The sequence below is a fragment of the Argentina silus genome (assembly GCF_951799395.1).
Source record: "Argentina silus genome assembly, chromosome: 2".
Taxonomy (NCBI): domain Eukaryota; kingdom Metazoa; phylum Chordata; class Actinopteri; order Argentiniformes; family Argentinidae; genus Argentina; species Argentina silus.
This window is the reverse complement of record NC_139656.1, coordinates 28,404,701-28,420,641: the sequence shown is the minus strand read 5'-3', so window position 1 is coordinate 28,420,641 and position 15,941 is coordinate 28,404,701. Positions and strand designations below refer to the sequence as shown.

The window sequence follows — 15,941 nt, the reverse complement described above, 5'->3', positions numbered from 1 at the left end:
CCTTTTTCATGTCAGGTTTTCAACGCTCTTGCATTTTCAATAGCGCTGTACATTAAATGTCTTGTAACATCCAGTCATTTGAATGGAGAACCAGTTAGTGAAGCCACTGTACAGCACAGCTTCCCTCCTTGGCTTAGGCAGGTTTACACCATTAAAACCGGAGAGAATAACAATACCTTGCCAGTCTCTCATAATCCACACAGGCAATTATATTTACAGAAGGCTTCAAAACAAGGACTGCCCATGTATTCTTAGGGATTAGATTTACTCACAAGAGCTACTTACTCACTGCAGTGGAGGATGCTGTCATCAAAGGGACTGTAATATTCTGGCTATTTTACTGTATCAAGAAAAATATCTATATATTTGTGTTGGCAGCTTTAAATTAATTTATTTTCAATTCAAGTCAACATTGTTGGTTGGAAACTTTGGGGGCTTTTCCTCTTATCAAATGTAAATAAATGTAAATGTCAAATTAGTTATGTAATTTCAGAGGCATTTCATAACCACAATTATTTTTCGGAGCGTTTTTTTAAGATCTCCTAATTTCATCAGCCGTAGTCGGTGCTCACAGAAATGTGAGTTATTCCCTCCATCAATAACACTGGGGGGACTCTGCACCAAGTACTCAGAAAGGGCTTAGCTGAGCCTTTGACTGAACAGTACTGCCTAGTTCTCCATCTGGATGCAGCAAGCAGCCCTTTTTAGAGTGTGGATTACAGCTCTACATGCTGCACGCATGCACACACACACATCAACACCAACACACACATACACACACACCCACACATTATTCCGGCTCCTCAATTAAACACTTCCCTTTATCGGTTAATTAAACAGCTACTGTGTGTGTGTGTGTGTGTGTGTGTGTGTGTGTGTGTGTGAGAGAGTGTGTGTGTGTGAGTGAGTGTGTGTGTGTGTGTGTGTGTGTGTGTGAGAGAGTGTGTGTGTGTGAGTGAGTGTGTGTGTGTGTGTGTGTGTGTGTGTGTGTGTGTGTGTGTGTGTGAGTGTGTGAGTGTGAGTGTGAGTGTGAGTGTGAGTGTGAGTGTGAGTGTGTGTGTGTGTGTGTGTGTGTATATGCGTAGACCAGCTGGACTTTTATAGCAAGCTTCCCACGTGTACTCTCAGTGTCACTCGTTATGCTGAATGCCTAGAACACAAGTCTTGTGGAGGGACGGTTCCTGTCCCTTGGTGTCTGCTAGTCTGCATTGGCTCGAACACCTCTGGTGTTCAATGGACCTCATACAGCATGTTGAGATCACATTACTTTTTTTAACTGATTGAGTTTATCCCTTGATGATTGTTGTTGCTGTCATTCTTTCTGTATTCAGCTTTATAGTCCCGGTTGAATCAGTTTTGATACAAGGAATATCTTTGGTTCTGTATTAAGTTAAGCCTTAGAAATCCATTTCAAGTGCCTCCTGTTTGCGGTAGTTTCCTCTGTGACAGTTGGCCAAAGCAAAAACAGATTTGGTCACAGGGCTACAATTGACTAACCTTACCTTACCTTTACCAGACAGTAGAGGTTGAAGAGGTAGGTAGAAGAGAGGTTGTAGAGGTTGAAGAGGAGGTAGAAGAGGAGGTAGAAGAGTAAGTTACATAGGATATGTAACTTACACCAATGGTTGATTCATATAAACCGGGGTTGGCAGCCACTTTCTTCCCCATTAAGCATGGTGGCTCATGACATATTTGCTGCTCCAGTGGTTTCAGGCACAATGTAGCGTACTGCAGGGATCAGCACAAACCACAACAGAGGGATATCGGGGGGAAAACTGTTGACCAAAGCAAGTCAATACACTCCATCATCATGCACCATACTGACTTGCTTGATGCTGTCCAAGGAAGTTGATGTAGATGCGTAACCAGTCAATGTGACGGGCTGATCGGTGTGGTCAGGTTGAATCAGAGATACGGGAGAGCCCTTTGCACTGTTGACTGCTCCTAGATCAGTCCTGCAGGGCTTTTGTTTTGATGATGCCAATCTGTTCAGCAGATGTTTGACAGCTCACAGCACTCTGGTTGGAATAGCAGTAGTAGTCTATACAGTACATAACACTACTGTGTCTGAATAAATATTTTAGACACATAGGCAAAAGCAGCATTATCATTTCCTTCGCCAACTTCCAACCCTCTAGTTTAGACATTCTCTCTCTATCCTTCTCTCCAGTCTTCACCCAGCTCTTTGTCAATGTTTTGATTTGTTGTTATTATTGTTTTTTCTGAAGCGACGCTTCAGTCAGCCTTGAAAGTGTTTCGGTGTCAGAAGTCTATTTAATCTATTCAGACTCTCAACCGCACTGTTGTTTTCCCCTCTGCTTTTCCACCACGCTCCACCGTTTGAACCGAGAGGCTGTCTGAGGGGTCTCTGTGAAGCTCCAGATCCCTGGAGGCAGACGTAAACGAGGCAGAGAAGTCACCAAGCGAAGGGGGAATCATCTCAGACGACTCCTGCACAGCCAATAAGCTGTGAATGTTGGGCATAGTGCATTCCGATAACTTGGAAAGGGAGTCAGCAAATTTGGACATCTTAGATATCGAAAGTAATTGAGATGAATGGACACGGTATAAATTAACTGTGGATGGTTTCTCTGTTACTGTGCAGTCTCTTGGAAGCACCAAGAGACTGAGTGATCTTGCCAAGAGATTGAATACAGGACCTGGTCCAAGAAGAAAACATATGCTGCAAAACTTTGCAACTATGCATATAAAGCTCAAAATCAAGGCATGACAAATAGGTCCCTATGGGATTTCTAGACATTTGAAGAGGAGTTTGCGTAGAACATCTGGGCTGTTGTCCCACAGAGTGTGTAACAGCTCTAAGGCCCCTTCATAAGATGAGTTGTGTAGGCACATTTCTTATTTTCTTTTTCCTCCCGTTTTTGATATTGCTTGTGCGGGCTAGTTTGAACTGGGCAGTGTGAACTATAGAGAATCATTAAGAAATACATGTCCACAGGTCAACATGTCCACAGAGGATGAAAATACACATAATACAGTTGGTGTCATGTAAAGCCAATGCAACATGTTTGGTCAACCAAACCCCTCAAACATACTGAGGCGGTTTCTCTGACCCTAATCAAGCCAATTCCAGGACGAGAAAGAACTTTGAATGAACATCCACTGAACATAATTTTTAGTTCAGCTAAGATTAGGCATAGTCTAGGACGGGGAAACAAGATTCAAGATTCAAAGTGTTTATTATCATATGCACAGTAGAAAACATGTTTCACTGTACAACGAAATTCTTGCTTTGCTGTCCGCAGAATGCCAACCAATGTAAAATATACAATACTAAAGAATATACAATATATACTAAACAAATGTACAAGACAGCAAAATTTAAGGCATAAAATAAAATAGCAGCAATAATAATAATAAAACAGTACAAATGTAGCAGTGCAATTATGCAAACTGGAAAATTCAGTTATTGAGGTAGTAAGGTTATATTAATCTCCTATGGGTTGTTTAGGAGTCTGATGGCAGTGGGAAAGAAGGAGTTCTTCAGTCGGGTGGTCCTGCATTTAACACTTCTGTACCTCCGGCCTGAGGGTAGAAGTGTGAACAGTCCGTGCTGGGGGTGGGTGGGGTCCTTGAGGATGGAGGCGGCTCTCCTGTGGACTCTGCGGTGGTAGATGCTCTGCAGAGAGGGCAGTGGAGTCCTGGTGATTTTCTCAGCAGTCTTCACCACTCTCTGCAGGTGTCCGCGGTCCATAGCAGTAGTGCTGCTGTACCACACAGTGATACAGCTAGTTAGGATGCTCTCAACAATGCAGCTGTAGAAGTTGCTGAGGATCTTGGGCGACATGCCAAACTTCCTCAGCCTCCTCAGAAAGTACAGCCGCTGTTGGGCCTTCTTAACCAGCTGAGTGGTGTTAAGTGTCCAGGTGAGGTCCTCGCTGATGTGGACGCCCAGGTATTTGAAACTGCTCACCCTCTCTACTTCAAGTTCCCGGATGTACAGTGGCCGATGAGGTCCCCTCTTCTTCCTCATGTCCACTATCATCTCCTTCGTCTTGTCGCCTATCGTGAGCACATGCCAATGCATGATCTTGATCTTTGACTTCTGACCCCTGTATGCCCACCCTGCCCCCCTGACCTGCAGATTGACAAGACAGATGACAAGTCCCTGGAGGAGCGAGGGCGCATCATGATCTCCCTCAAGTACAGCTCTCAGAAGTCCGGCCTGGTGGTGGGCATCGTCCGCTGTGCCCACCTCGCCGCCATGGACGCCAACGGCTTCTCTGACCCTTACGTCAAAACGTGAGTTTTTACTCTGATGACAACACACACACGTACAGCATACAGTTCTTCCAAAGCACTGCCCTACCCACTCCCATCATACCCCAACACACACAGCACAAACACTCATTCCACTACACTTCTCCAGGCAGATTGTCAGACTTTGGGATGGATTGAGTTTTTATTGTTGTTGTTGTTGTTGTTGTTGTTGTTGTTGTACATGCCACTAGTTGACTGTCAGAACATTGGAACATCTTGTTTCAGACCTGGATTGATGAGATCCATAGGTACAGGATTCCCTTGATCACCTCCTTAGTTTCATATGGAACCAGACTCTGATGTACTGTATGTGGTTGATTACTTTGTGTTCAAGCAATGCACACAATTGGTGTTTTGTGATCACTTAATTTTCACTCAGCTTGGGTGACATTTAGCCAGATTTCCTCTCTACACCTAGGGCTTGTAATCATTACCCTATTGCTAACATACTAAAGCAAGGAGCAAATTCATCATGGTGAATAGAGGCCCCAGAAACAGAGCAACTAGCAGTGTTCATGTTTCAGCGAAGCAACAGCAGGAGAATCTACTGTGGTTACTCCCAACATGAAAGAGATGTATACCACACAAGAATGCCATCCTGAGGGCTGCAATTATTAAATCTATTAATCACACCTGAACATTTCTCCACTCTTTCACCTCACTGAGCGATGAAAGCGCAAATAATGCACTACCCTGTCAAGAACTCCTCAAGAACAGTGGTACAGTGGACACATTCGGGAGTGGGGCTCGAGACAATTTCCGAACAGCGGTTGAGAAATGCTCCCTGAAGCCTGACGGACACACAGATACAGATAATAGATTTACATTATTTTCCTTATGAAGACATAAAGGAAATGGACGCTCTGTCGGACAGAGAGCTGCACTGATTTATTTTCTCAACACCCAAAGTCTTTGTCATGCCTGTCTGACACATGTCATGGCTGCCTGGCTTCAGCAGGCAGACGGACACTGATGCAGTCCACCCCACTGGGTTCATAAGCTGGGCCTCTGTGGTGTGCCTGTACTCTTGAGCACATATGCCAAACTCTTACACACACACACACACACACACACACACACACACACACACACACACACACACACACAAGTTAACAGTGGTCCTACAGAGTATGTCAGACAGGGTGAAAGGAAACGTATGCATTGCAAGTACGCCCAACATGAAACGTCGAGAGAGGAGACTTTCATAACAGCTTTCATAACTGTGCGTGACGATTTGAAGAGTCTATACTGGGCATTGGTAGGTATTGTGTCTCACACACAAATCTAATTCTGTCTCCCTAGTCAGTTGGGTATCTCTCTCCAAACCTGAGTATACTCATGTTGTTTGAAAGCAATATTCAACTGAAGCTGTTCAACTGAACCCTCAACCTCCCCTTGAGTTTCAGCTTTGCATACACGTTTCAATTAATGATCTCCACACAGAAGATTATAGTTTCAAACTAGCTAAACCTCTTGATTCTTTCTTACAGTAAAGTACATAAGTAAAGACTTGTGCAATGGAGCAATACTTCAAATCGTTGCTATAATACCCAAATAATATTCCATTAGATTAGATTAGATTCAACTTTATTGTCATTGTGCAGAGTACAAGTACAGAGACAACGACATGTAGTTAGCGTCTAACCAGAAGTGCAAAATAGCAGAAAGTGCAATGAACAGTATATACAGGTAGTGCAATATATGAGCAGTAAGTAGTGCAGTGTAGTATAAGTAGTGCAGTGTGAGCAGTATATGAGTAAACAGTAGCATTATAAGCAGAATAAATAGGTTGCAGTATGAACAGTGTAGCAGCATATGAGCTGTATCGGTAATGCAGTCTAGCAGTATATATGTATTAACAGTAACATTAAGGTAGATAGCAGAATAAATATAAATATGGAATGCCGTATGAACAGTATAAACAGGTATGTACAGTATATACAGATATGTGCAGTGTATTAACAGTAGTATTAAAGAAAACATAGGGATATGTGCATTATGAACAGTATAGACAGATTATGAACAGTATAGACAGATATGTACAGAAGAGCAGTGGTATTGAGTAAGAGCAGTGGTACAGTAATAGTGCAATTGTCCGGGTGGGGGGGGGGGTGCAGGGGTTGGTAGGTTGTCACCTAGGTGCAGTGTTCGAGTTCAGTAGGGTGACAGCCGCAGGGAAGAAGCTTCCTCTGAACCTGCTGGTTCGAGTGCGGAGAGACCTGTAGCGCCTCCCGGAGGGGAGTGGGGTGAACAGTCTATGGTTGGGGTGAGAAATGTCCTTGACGATGCATTAGCCACCTAGATGCAGATTTTCTTAATCAGTTTTTTAAAGCTAATCCTGTGAGCCCCTAAATAAATATTTATAATCATAATCTGTCATTATTAGGCTTTCTTGTGTTCTCAATCCTCATATCAAGAGAAACTAATTTGAAGCGGGATGGGTGGAAACTATTATATACATTTATCTTTCTTTTTACAGTGCATTGCAAAACTGTTGTAGTGTCTCCTTTACACAACTATATGCATAGTTTATAACAGCTTATAACAGCACAACATAGTAAAGAAATGATGGGATAAGGGGATATGGTCCTGCTAATTCATTGACTGTATTGTGGAGAGATGTATGTTTCTTCACATGGAGGTTGTAGGGGAGTTCCATCCAAACTCTACTGAAGCTCCGGCAGTCATTGGAATTCCTCGGCCAGAGGAGCTTCAGGCAGCTCATCTGTAATAAGAAAATCTCTCTCTTCCACACGGGTTAGCGCTGTGTGTTAGTTTAGAAAGGGGAAAGCAGAACTACACTGGACCTGTTATTCTCCTTCAGGCACTGTTGACAGACTGGTACATTGACACGACAGCCAAAGGGCTGTACTGTTGTAGTCTATGTTGACCTGTGTGTATAAGACCAGAGTTTAGTACCTTACCTAGAAACATGAATATGGCCTGTGATTTTTTTATTTAGTGTGATGGGTTGTTTGAGTACAACCATAATGCAGCACATGTTGGCTACAATATGCAGTCAATGATAGTCGGTGGAAGAGGAAAGTAGCTGCCACCATATTAAGTTCCAGAGTAGAATACTTCAGTCATACTCGACTGACTCAACAGAAGCTGTCAAATTTCCTTTAAGCTTAAATTAAAGTCAGGATCCTGACTCTCTCATTCTGCCTCGTCAGCATGCAGAGAACTAAACTCTGCTGCTGTTGGAGGCAATCATAATTACTTTCCATCCTGAATTTATTCAGCTCATTTCCTTCCTCTTGTTCAGGAACAGGAACAACTTTGTGTGTAAAGATAAACATTTTTCAGATCAAAGCAGTCAGTGGTACAACATAGTCCTACGCTATGTTCAATACAATATGGCAATCAACCTCTCAACCTATACACTGTGGCAACAACTTGCTGCCATCAAGTTAAATGTAGTGTCACAGCACCCTCTAGTGGATGTATGGGTTGTGACGTCTAATATGTGATCAGTCCGCATTCAAAACAATAACACTGATCTGCTGTTTCCTTTTTATAGACAGTTCTGTCTGATAGATATCAGTACCTTTAGTCAGGCATTTGTATTGCAGCCTTCAGCTGTGTCCAGGGACTTCAATATAAGCCTCACAGCAGACACTGCAGCAAGACCTTGGCAATCAGTACAAGTACAGTAGCTGTTATTCAAACTGTGCTCTGCCCTGTTTGCAGGTATCTGAAGCCTGATGAGAACAAAAAGTCAAAGCACAAGACGACTGTGAAGAAGAAGACTCTCAACCCGGAGTTCAACGAGGTAAGGAGAGCTCAAGAGAGCTACTGTAGCGATGTCTTGATTGTTTTCAGAGCCCTGGTAGGTGTTACTGTTTTCCTGGTAGCCAGATCAGTTTCTACTTTAGCAAACTCCTTTGTCGTTAATGCCAAACATGTTGTAGAGGTTAATGGCTAAGTAGAAACCGATCAGGCAACCAGACTGTGTTACTGTCCCCTCCACCCACTCACTCAATGATACAGCTTCACTGTAACCACAAATAACTTTTCCACAAAAAACAGACGCAATACCTGCCTGCCTTGTCTCTTGAGTGCTCAATTGCACTACAATTCTGAAATAACTCTCGGCTTGGGAGAGCTAGCTTAGCGCATGACTGCAGCATCGAGTGCCTGTCCTCAAAGCGTCCAGCTGTATCAAAGTGGATGCCCTGGCGGACCACGCAAGGCCTGTGACTTGACATTTCCACTGACATTTCCCTCCCCATCTCTGTCCGTCGCCTGTTGGCCTTTCTGCCAGAGATAAGGTACCCAGGGCTTCTGGTACATTAGCAAGGCATTTGGTTCAATAAGGCGAGCAGATAACCTTGAGTATTAAAATCAATAAATTCGCTTATGGTATGATGTGTGGTTACAGGCTGTAGTGGTTATTCATGGTCATTGATGATAACATCTAATATTCGGATCCCTTTAATTAGCCTGTTTCATGTCATGTGACATTTTTGGTGCTCTCGTTTTAATACTCTCCCAGACTTGGTTGTATGAAGCTGTAGGCTAAAAAAAGGGGCTACCAAGCATCAAACGAGTTCTTCAGCTTGTCCCAGTCCCAGTAGGAGAACCTTTTTTGGTGCCATGCTGAACAAGAGTTATATACTAATATTATTGTAATTCATTATTGCATCTAGCTGCTACCATGTTTTGTTTTTTTTGGGGGGGGGGTTGCAAAACTGTGGTAGATTGATTCTAATGGATATGCTGAAGAATGTTTCATGCTTTTACACAAAATTCTTGTAATGCAGCATAACATTATTCAAAGCATATCCTGAAAAACATATGAACATCTGTTCTGGTGTTTCCCGAATCCCGAACAGCTTGGTTGCATATTTCAAACAGTTCCTTTCAGTGCTTTGTCAGATAGTTTTACATGGCACCAAAAAGGGTTCTACTACAAGTCGAAGATTCTTTTTCAGTGCTTGGCAGCACCTTTTTTTAAACATGATTTTTTAAACATTTTTAACATGATTCCTTCTGTAGGAGTTCTTCTATGACATCAAATACGCTGACCTCAGCAAGAAAACCCTGGAGGTGACCGTGTGGGATTACGACATTGGCAAATCCAACGATTTCATAGGTAAGCAGTAGGGACCAAGTCAGATCTCATATTTTCATCGCTACCAAACATAATGAACTAATACAGGTAAAACTGTGCACGGTACCCACCCGTACCAGAGACACTGATGCTCCAACCTTAGCTCCCCTACCTCTGTGCACCTGGCAGCTCTGTTTACAACACCTATTCACCCACCAGTGTGTTCCATCTGTCCAGTCCTGTCTACGGCCAACAACAACAACAAACACACAAACAAACTAACATCTGAGCTGTGGATCACTCACCCTTGTTGTGCACCAGTTGTCATGCCAACGTGTGGCCAGTTGAGAAATAACACCAAGGTGTAAAGGCTCCGGCTTGTTCTGCATCGATCCTGCCTGTGTGCACTCACTTTTAAAGATGTGAAAAATTCTTAGCGCTCATCAAGTCTTTGAGGTAGCTAGGCACTAATCCACCTCGCAAAAGGTACCAGCTCATTACCAGCTTGGCCAAATGCTGTCATCATGTACCTGTAGGTGTCTGGAGTATTACTAGATAACATTTACAGATGTGACTGACCAGACATCCCGGGAACACACACAGGATTCATTCAACTGTGCTGTTGGCTGAAAAACATCTGCTCATCATGACCATAGGGTCCTATAGTTCTTAGGACTGTAGCCCGGTTTTTTAACACCCATGACTACTCTTGTCCCCCCTCTTCACAGGTGGTGTTTCCCTGGGTATCAACGCTAATGGGGAGAGGCTCAAACACTGGTTCGACTGTCTCAAAAACAAGGACAAGAAAATTGAACGCTGGCACACACTGACCAATGAACTGCCTGGTTCTGTGTTCAGCGACTAAGGCCCCCCCGTCTACTCCCATCCTCCTTTGCAACCGAGAGGCCCCTCCCTTCCTGCTGTGGATAGGAGTCAAGCCTTGATTGACAGCTACACACTCCAGCTATTTCCTCTTTCGGAGACGTTTACCAAATCAGCCTCCTTCCCAACCTCCTCATCCTCCCACAGTGTTGAGCTCATATTTATCTCCTACCCTCTGCCCAGGTTATGTGCTGTGTCTTTTTAGGGCTTATTTTGACAACTGACGTGACTGAATCCATATCCGTCCTCAAACGGTTTGGCTTCATTGAGAAAACGTTGGATGAGTGTGTCCAACAATGCTATATGTGTGCAACATACCATACAGGAGCAGCAGTGTCAGGAGATTAATTTTCACATGGTTTACTGACAACATTTACAGTCAGAGTGTTGAGAGTGTGCACTTTGTTGAAAATGTCAGGGGGATTATTTACTTCAGACACTGCTCTACAAGCATGTATTGTTTACAACAGTCAATTACACAGCTCCACAAATTCAGATTTCTCTGAATACAGCCTGACTACTTTCAGGTCATTGCAAATGTCCTGTGATGTAGGGTTTTGGATGGGATGGAGGAGGGAGGCGTTTTTTTTTTTTTTAATATACTAGCTAAGTATCTTGTAGCTTATGTGTTTCAGTTGTTTTTTTAAAGTAGTGTAAAATGTAATCCACCCCAGTCAGTGTATCAGATGAATGTACATTATAACCCTGCTATCCCACAGTAACTCCTCTGAGAAAGTGCTGTGTGTTATTGAAACAGTTCATACATAAAACTCAAGGTCTGAGAGCAAGCAGAGAGTTGCTCTGGTTTGTGAGGTGTTATAAAATCAAACTTTCCCGCAGCCCGATGGAAAACTATCAGAGATCTTGCCTGAGGTGATCATAATATTAATATACCATAGATTTGACTTCTACATTTCCTCATTGGATGTTTAATTATTAATGACATGAGGGCTGTCATAAAACAATTCATTCAAGGATAAAATGCTGGAACGCTTAAGTTGGCAGTGCATAGTCCCAGAGCTATACACAATCAATAGGCTCAAACAGCCAATCACTTTTACTTTTACTAAGACAAAGCATATTTTAATGGTTGAAGTATTCATCATTTAAGTTGACCATTTATTGTTGCCCATCTTCTTTGAAATGGTGGGACTAAAAAGTGTGTTTATGTGCGCATGTTTGTACTTCAAATTGTCATTTTAATTGTGAAATATTTAATGGGCCAATTCTTGTTCATTCATTGATCATATATTTTTGCAGAGCCAGTTGGTGTTGTGAAACATCAGCTGGATTTCAGCCTTTGTTGATGCGTAGTAGCTAAGAACCATAACAGACCATTTATGATCATGTTGTTGAATTTGTGTTTTATAATTTATTGGACCTAAAGTATTATTAATTCAATGTGTTTGTCTTATATTTATGTATCTCATCTTGTTACATTCCATTCAACATTACGTTTGCAGTAGGCTTCATAGTAATATTACATCTTCAGTGGCCAACCAGGCTATTACTTCTTGCCCACGGTTTACTCAAATAGGGAAAATATAGCATCTTTTTCTGAGCTTTACGGTCTCTTTATGGACAGTGATCTGTGAAGCCCAAACTCATATTGGCTATGTAGCAATACTGGCAGTCCAAGAATCTGTCCTCTACTAATGAGAAATTGTTTTGGATTCCAAGGTCCAACCCCAGCCCCTCCCACAACCTACAGGTGTAAGGCAGACCAATGTAGGTCCTGATGGTGGTTCTCTTTCTTGAATGCATATACAGTTACTCCAGAAAACCTGTGACATTTTGTAATCTGTTTGCCTTTGTACTCAAACTCAATATTACGACAAAAATGCATGCAGATGTTCTCGGTTTGTCATGAAATGACTTTGCTTAATGTTTGATACTGCTGTTTTTTCTGTGAAAAAAAAAACACAACTGTGGATGCTACAAGAATGTCAGTTCTTTCTTCTGGACAACGTTTTGTACCTTCGAACACTATCGCATTGCCTGTCCAGCTGCTGTATTGACTGGAGGTGTGACTGCATGTGAAGAAAAATCTCTTTTCTGTTATGTTACTTTTTTTAACACTCAGGCGATTGTTTGCATATTCTGGTGGTTCTCTGATTTAAAAAAAAAAACTAAAAAACAAGTATATTTTCTCCTATTTCACCTTACTCTTGCACCGAATGGCCGAATTATCGTGCCTTTTCTTTTGTAACAGTGTATTTTTGCACCGCTCACTTTACAAAGATTAGATCAATATTAGCTTTTAATATCGAGAAAAAAAATACATTTGGCACATTTATATTCCAGTTTGTGTGTTTCACATCAGAAAACGGTTTCACATTGAATATTTCCCACCCAAGTGACACATGGTTGGAATGTCATAACACTGTGTAATGGCTGTGATGGTGAAGGCAGGGGTGCAAGGTTGAGGTGGAAACATAGACCCTACTGTATGTCTATGGGTGGAAGATATCACAACAGCCTGTAGATTCCAGTTTCAGAAAGGCCACAGAGAAACCAGTAGTTGGCCACATTACAGGCATACTGATCTAGAGAATGTTTTGGTGTCATTTAGGTCACTGTCAGCAATTAATATTATCAGAAATGTTGAATAAAAAAGTTATACCCCTTGATTATGGTGAATATGACTTATAAATACCTCAATGAGAGTAGAGTAACTGTCTTATTTTATCATAACCAAAACAACAAGGACCTATTACTCTTTATGATTTTGTTGTCATAGGAGACCTTGCAAACAAATGGTGTATAGCTTCAAATAATTTCTGTTCTCTTTAAGTAATGCTGCACTCATGGAATGTCATTCCTTGAGCACTAAATATATGTCAGAGAAAACATGTGCTATTTGCATGTGAAAATATATTCACTCCATTGTTTACATTTTGTTGATGACCCTGTATGCAGAAATCACATGAGTGAAGGCGATAGAAAGGCTATGAATTTTACTAGTCTGACATTATGATCTCTGAAAAGTGTTTTTTGCAAGTGTAATGACATCTGATAGTGAGTCAATTTCTTTAATTAATCATTTAGTTATAATAGGGTTACTAATATGGCCAATATTCACTAACTGCAAACTATGTTCATTATATTATACATACTTTTTGACCCAGCAAACAAAGAAAAACAGAAACCTGAATCTTGTCTGTTCATTGTTATCCTATTTTCAGAAATGTTTGAGTATTACATTATCCCTTTGATTTTTTGTTTTTTATTCCGGCGAATGGTGTGCTATTTGTATGTTTAAAATGGAAATCCTGTTCAATAAAGTAGAGAACCAGACTGTCATTGTCTTATTTTTAGAGTGGAGTGCGATTGCCTGGCTTGTTGTTATGTACTTCCCTTTAGCCACGAGTGGAAATTGCAATTACAAAGAGCTATTTTTAACACAGCCATTTGTTCGAGCAAGCTTCCATCAGAAAATCAGCTATCCAGACCACTGAGATAAGATCCTGACATGTCAAGTGAACAGGTAAAAATAAATATTTGCTACGGATCGTTTTGATTAGCTTCTTTCTGAAACAAGCTATTATTTCACAACAGAGTGTCCGTACCGGCCAGGAGAAATCAAAACGCTAATACCAGAGCCAATCGAAACGTTGGTGGGGAGCTATAACTTTTAAACACTATTGCTCCACAATCCCTGCAGACTTTTCAAGGCCATTATATGCTGTAGTACAGTGAAAATGTAATGTGTAGCTACTTTAACTTGTTTTGTTATTTTTACATAGAACAAATAGAAAATAATGTTGTACAGTTACACAAACCAATAATTGAGCAGGAAGGGTAATGAGCAGGAAGGGTAATGCGTGGACATGGACATCTCTGTATGGGAATGGACTAAAAGTAGGAGGTACAGGATAGGAACACAAGCCTGCCCCCTGGCTGTCTTTGTATGTAACGTCTCAAGTCAAATATTTGCAGTCAAGAGTTTGCAGAGTTAAATACTTCGGGTAAGGAAACGGATCGAGCTCCACCTCAACAACAATACCATTTGATGTATCGTTGGGGTACATCTTTAGCATTAAAATATAGTAGAAAAGAAAATTGTCAAAGAAGAATTGGTTAAATTATGCCATTTAGCACATTTTTATCGGGCAATGGAGAGCTCCACAAGGCCTCTTGTGATCTTGGTTGGCTTGTGATCACAAGCTCCTCTACCTTGATTCTGGTTGGTTGGTTTTCTCAGCCGGTGCACTGGAAGACTCCTTGACCTTCTGGGCTTCCATGCTCAGCATCTCCACCAGGTTCTGTAGGCCCAGGCGCCGGGCGTCGTCCACGGGCTGGTTGTTGAACCGGTCCCGCTGCTGTAATGCAACGCACACAAGCTTTAACTCATTTAGTGCCGAGGGTGAATAAAGTCGCCCAAACTGTCAACGTTCTAGAGTGCCAAGGGTGACTTTATTCAAATGCCTAAATTATTAAGTGGGTAATTGCTTAGTTTTGTAGCCAATCAAAGTGTTGTTGCGAGGTAAATACCACATAAAACACTTGGCACTCTAGGTGGTGAGTGTTCTGGAATTCTTGGCAGTTAGTGAGTTAACCAGAGATGTGATTATCATCACATAGACAGTCAGGGAAGAGTCTAGTAGTCCATTTCAATAAGATGCAAAGTAGTAGTATTCCTGGTTTCCAAACCTGTGAAATTAATCAGGGAAGATCTCTGGGAGCAGTAGAGTGGTTTACCTTGGTTGCCTATGTGAAAACATACTGTAAACTAAATTAGCTTAAGTCTTATTTACCAGTTATATATTTTCTTTTTACCTGATATTACACCGAAACATGTTTGACAATTGGTTTCTGATAATTGTCACAGTAAATCCCTAACCCTAACCCTAAAAAATGTAATTCTTAGGTAACGATCATGCGATTACTCTGTTACTACATAGTTATAGTAAATACCAGGCAATTTGAGGAATGTAAAATAAAGCGTAACCCCAAAAGTGACCAGAAATGTTTAGTGTTAACTTTTGTTTATACAATACCTCAAGATTAGAGCCATTCCCGATGCAGAACTTGATCATGTCTGGCTGGTTGGTGCAGACAGCCTAGAAGAAGCCACAGTTTTAAAGTTCTTGATAGCTCAATAGACTAAAACCAATATCAATATCTAAAAATAACAGTAGTAAACAATAGGGCAGAATATCCTACTAATGTGAAACACATTACATTACAGTCTCGTATGAGGACAAACTCACCACATGCAGAGGAGTTCTGCCATCTGCGTCACTGAAGTTAAAGCTAACTCCTGCCTGCTTCCACACTTCCATCTGCTTGGAGTCTCCCAAGAACGCAAGGCTGCAGGTGAGAGGGAACAAGTAATTACATTTGAAATATTGCCTTATTTCTAAACGCTAAGTCTAGATGACATGCCACTGGGTTCAATCGCTTCAATACATCAATTGTACAGCATTTCTAAGCGTAATACACTAGGGAAATAAGAAAGTAATGTTCTTTTTCAGATAATCCTAAAGCCATGCAAGAACAATATACTGTACGTCTCATAAAGAAATCTCTTAGCAGAGCTGCTGTATGTCAGAGCTATCAGGCTCAATGTGTTCAATATTTCTTTTGCTCCCTTACCAACACATCTCAGCCCCTAGGTCTACAGTGGAGGTCTCCAGGTGAGCTCCCTCATTCATCAGTTGGGTCACAACCTCAATGCTTCTGTACAGAGTAAATAGAGAGTCATTATGGTCAGTGACAC

At 41.6% G+C, this 15,941-nt stretch overlaps 1 protein-coding gene across 5 annotated transcripts in view; it reads left to right on the top strand.

The window, feature by feature from the left end:
* Window positions 1-13,516, top strand: part of doc2b (double C2-like domains, beta) — a 151,012-nt gene extending 137,496 nt beyond the window's left edge. For all 5 annotated transcript variants that reach the window (XM_083697528.1, XM_083697526.1, XM_083697527.1 and 2 more), the window contains 4 exons: window positions 4,106-4,263; window positions 7,975-8,056; window positions 9,283-9,379; window positions 10,066-13,516. In XM_083697528.1, the coding sequence (XP_083553654.1) occupies window positions 4,106-4,263; window positions 7,975-8,056; window positions 9,283-9,379; window positions 10,066-10,202 (474 nt within the window). In that variant the 3' untranslated portion in view covers window positions 10,203-13,516. The remainder of the gene's footprint in view (window positions 1-4,105; window positions 4,264-7,974; window positions 8,057-9,282; window positions 9,380-10,065) is intronic.
* Window positions 13,517-15,941: the final 2,425 nt, after the last annotated feature.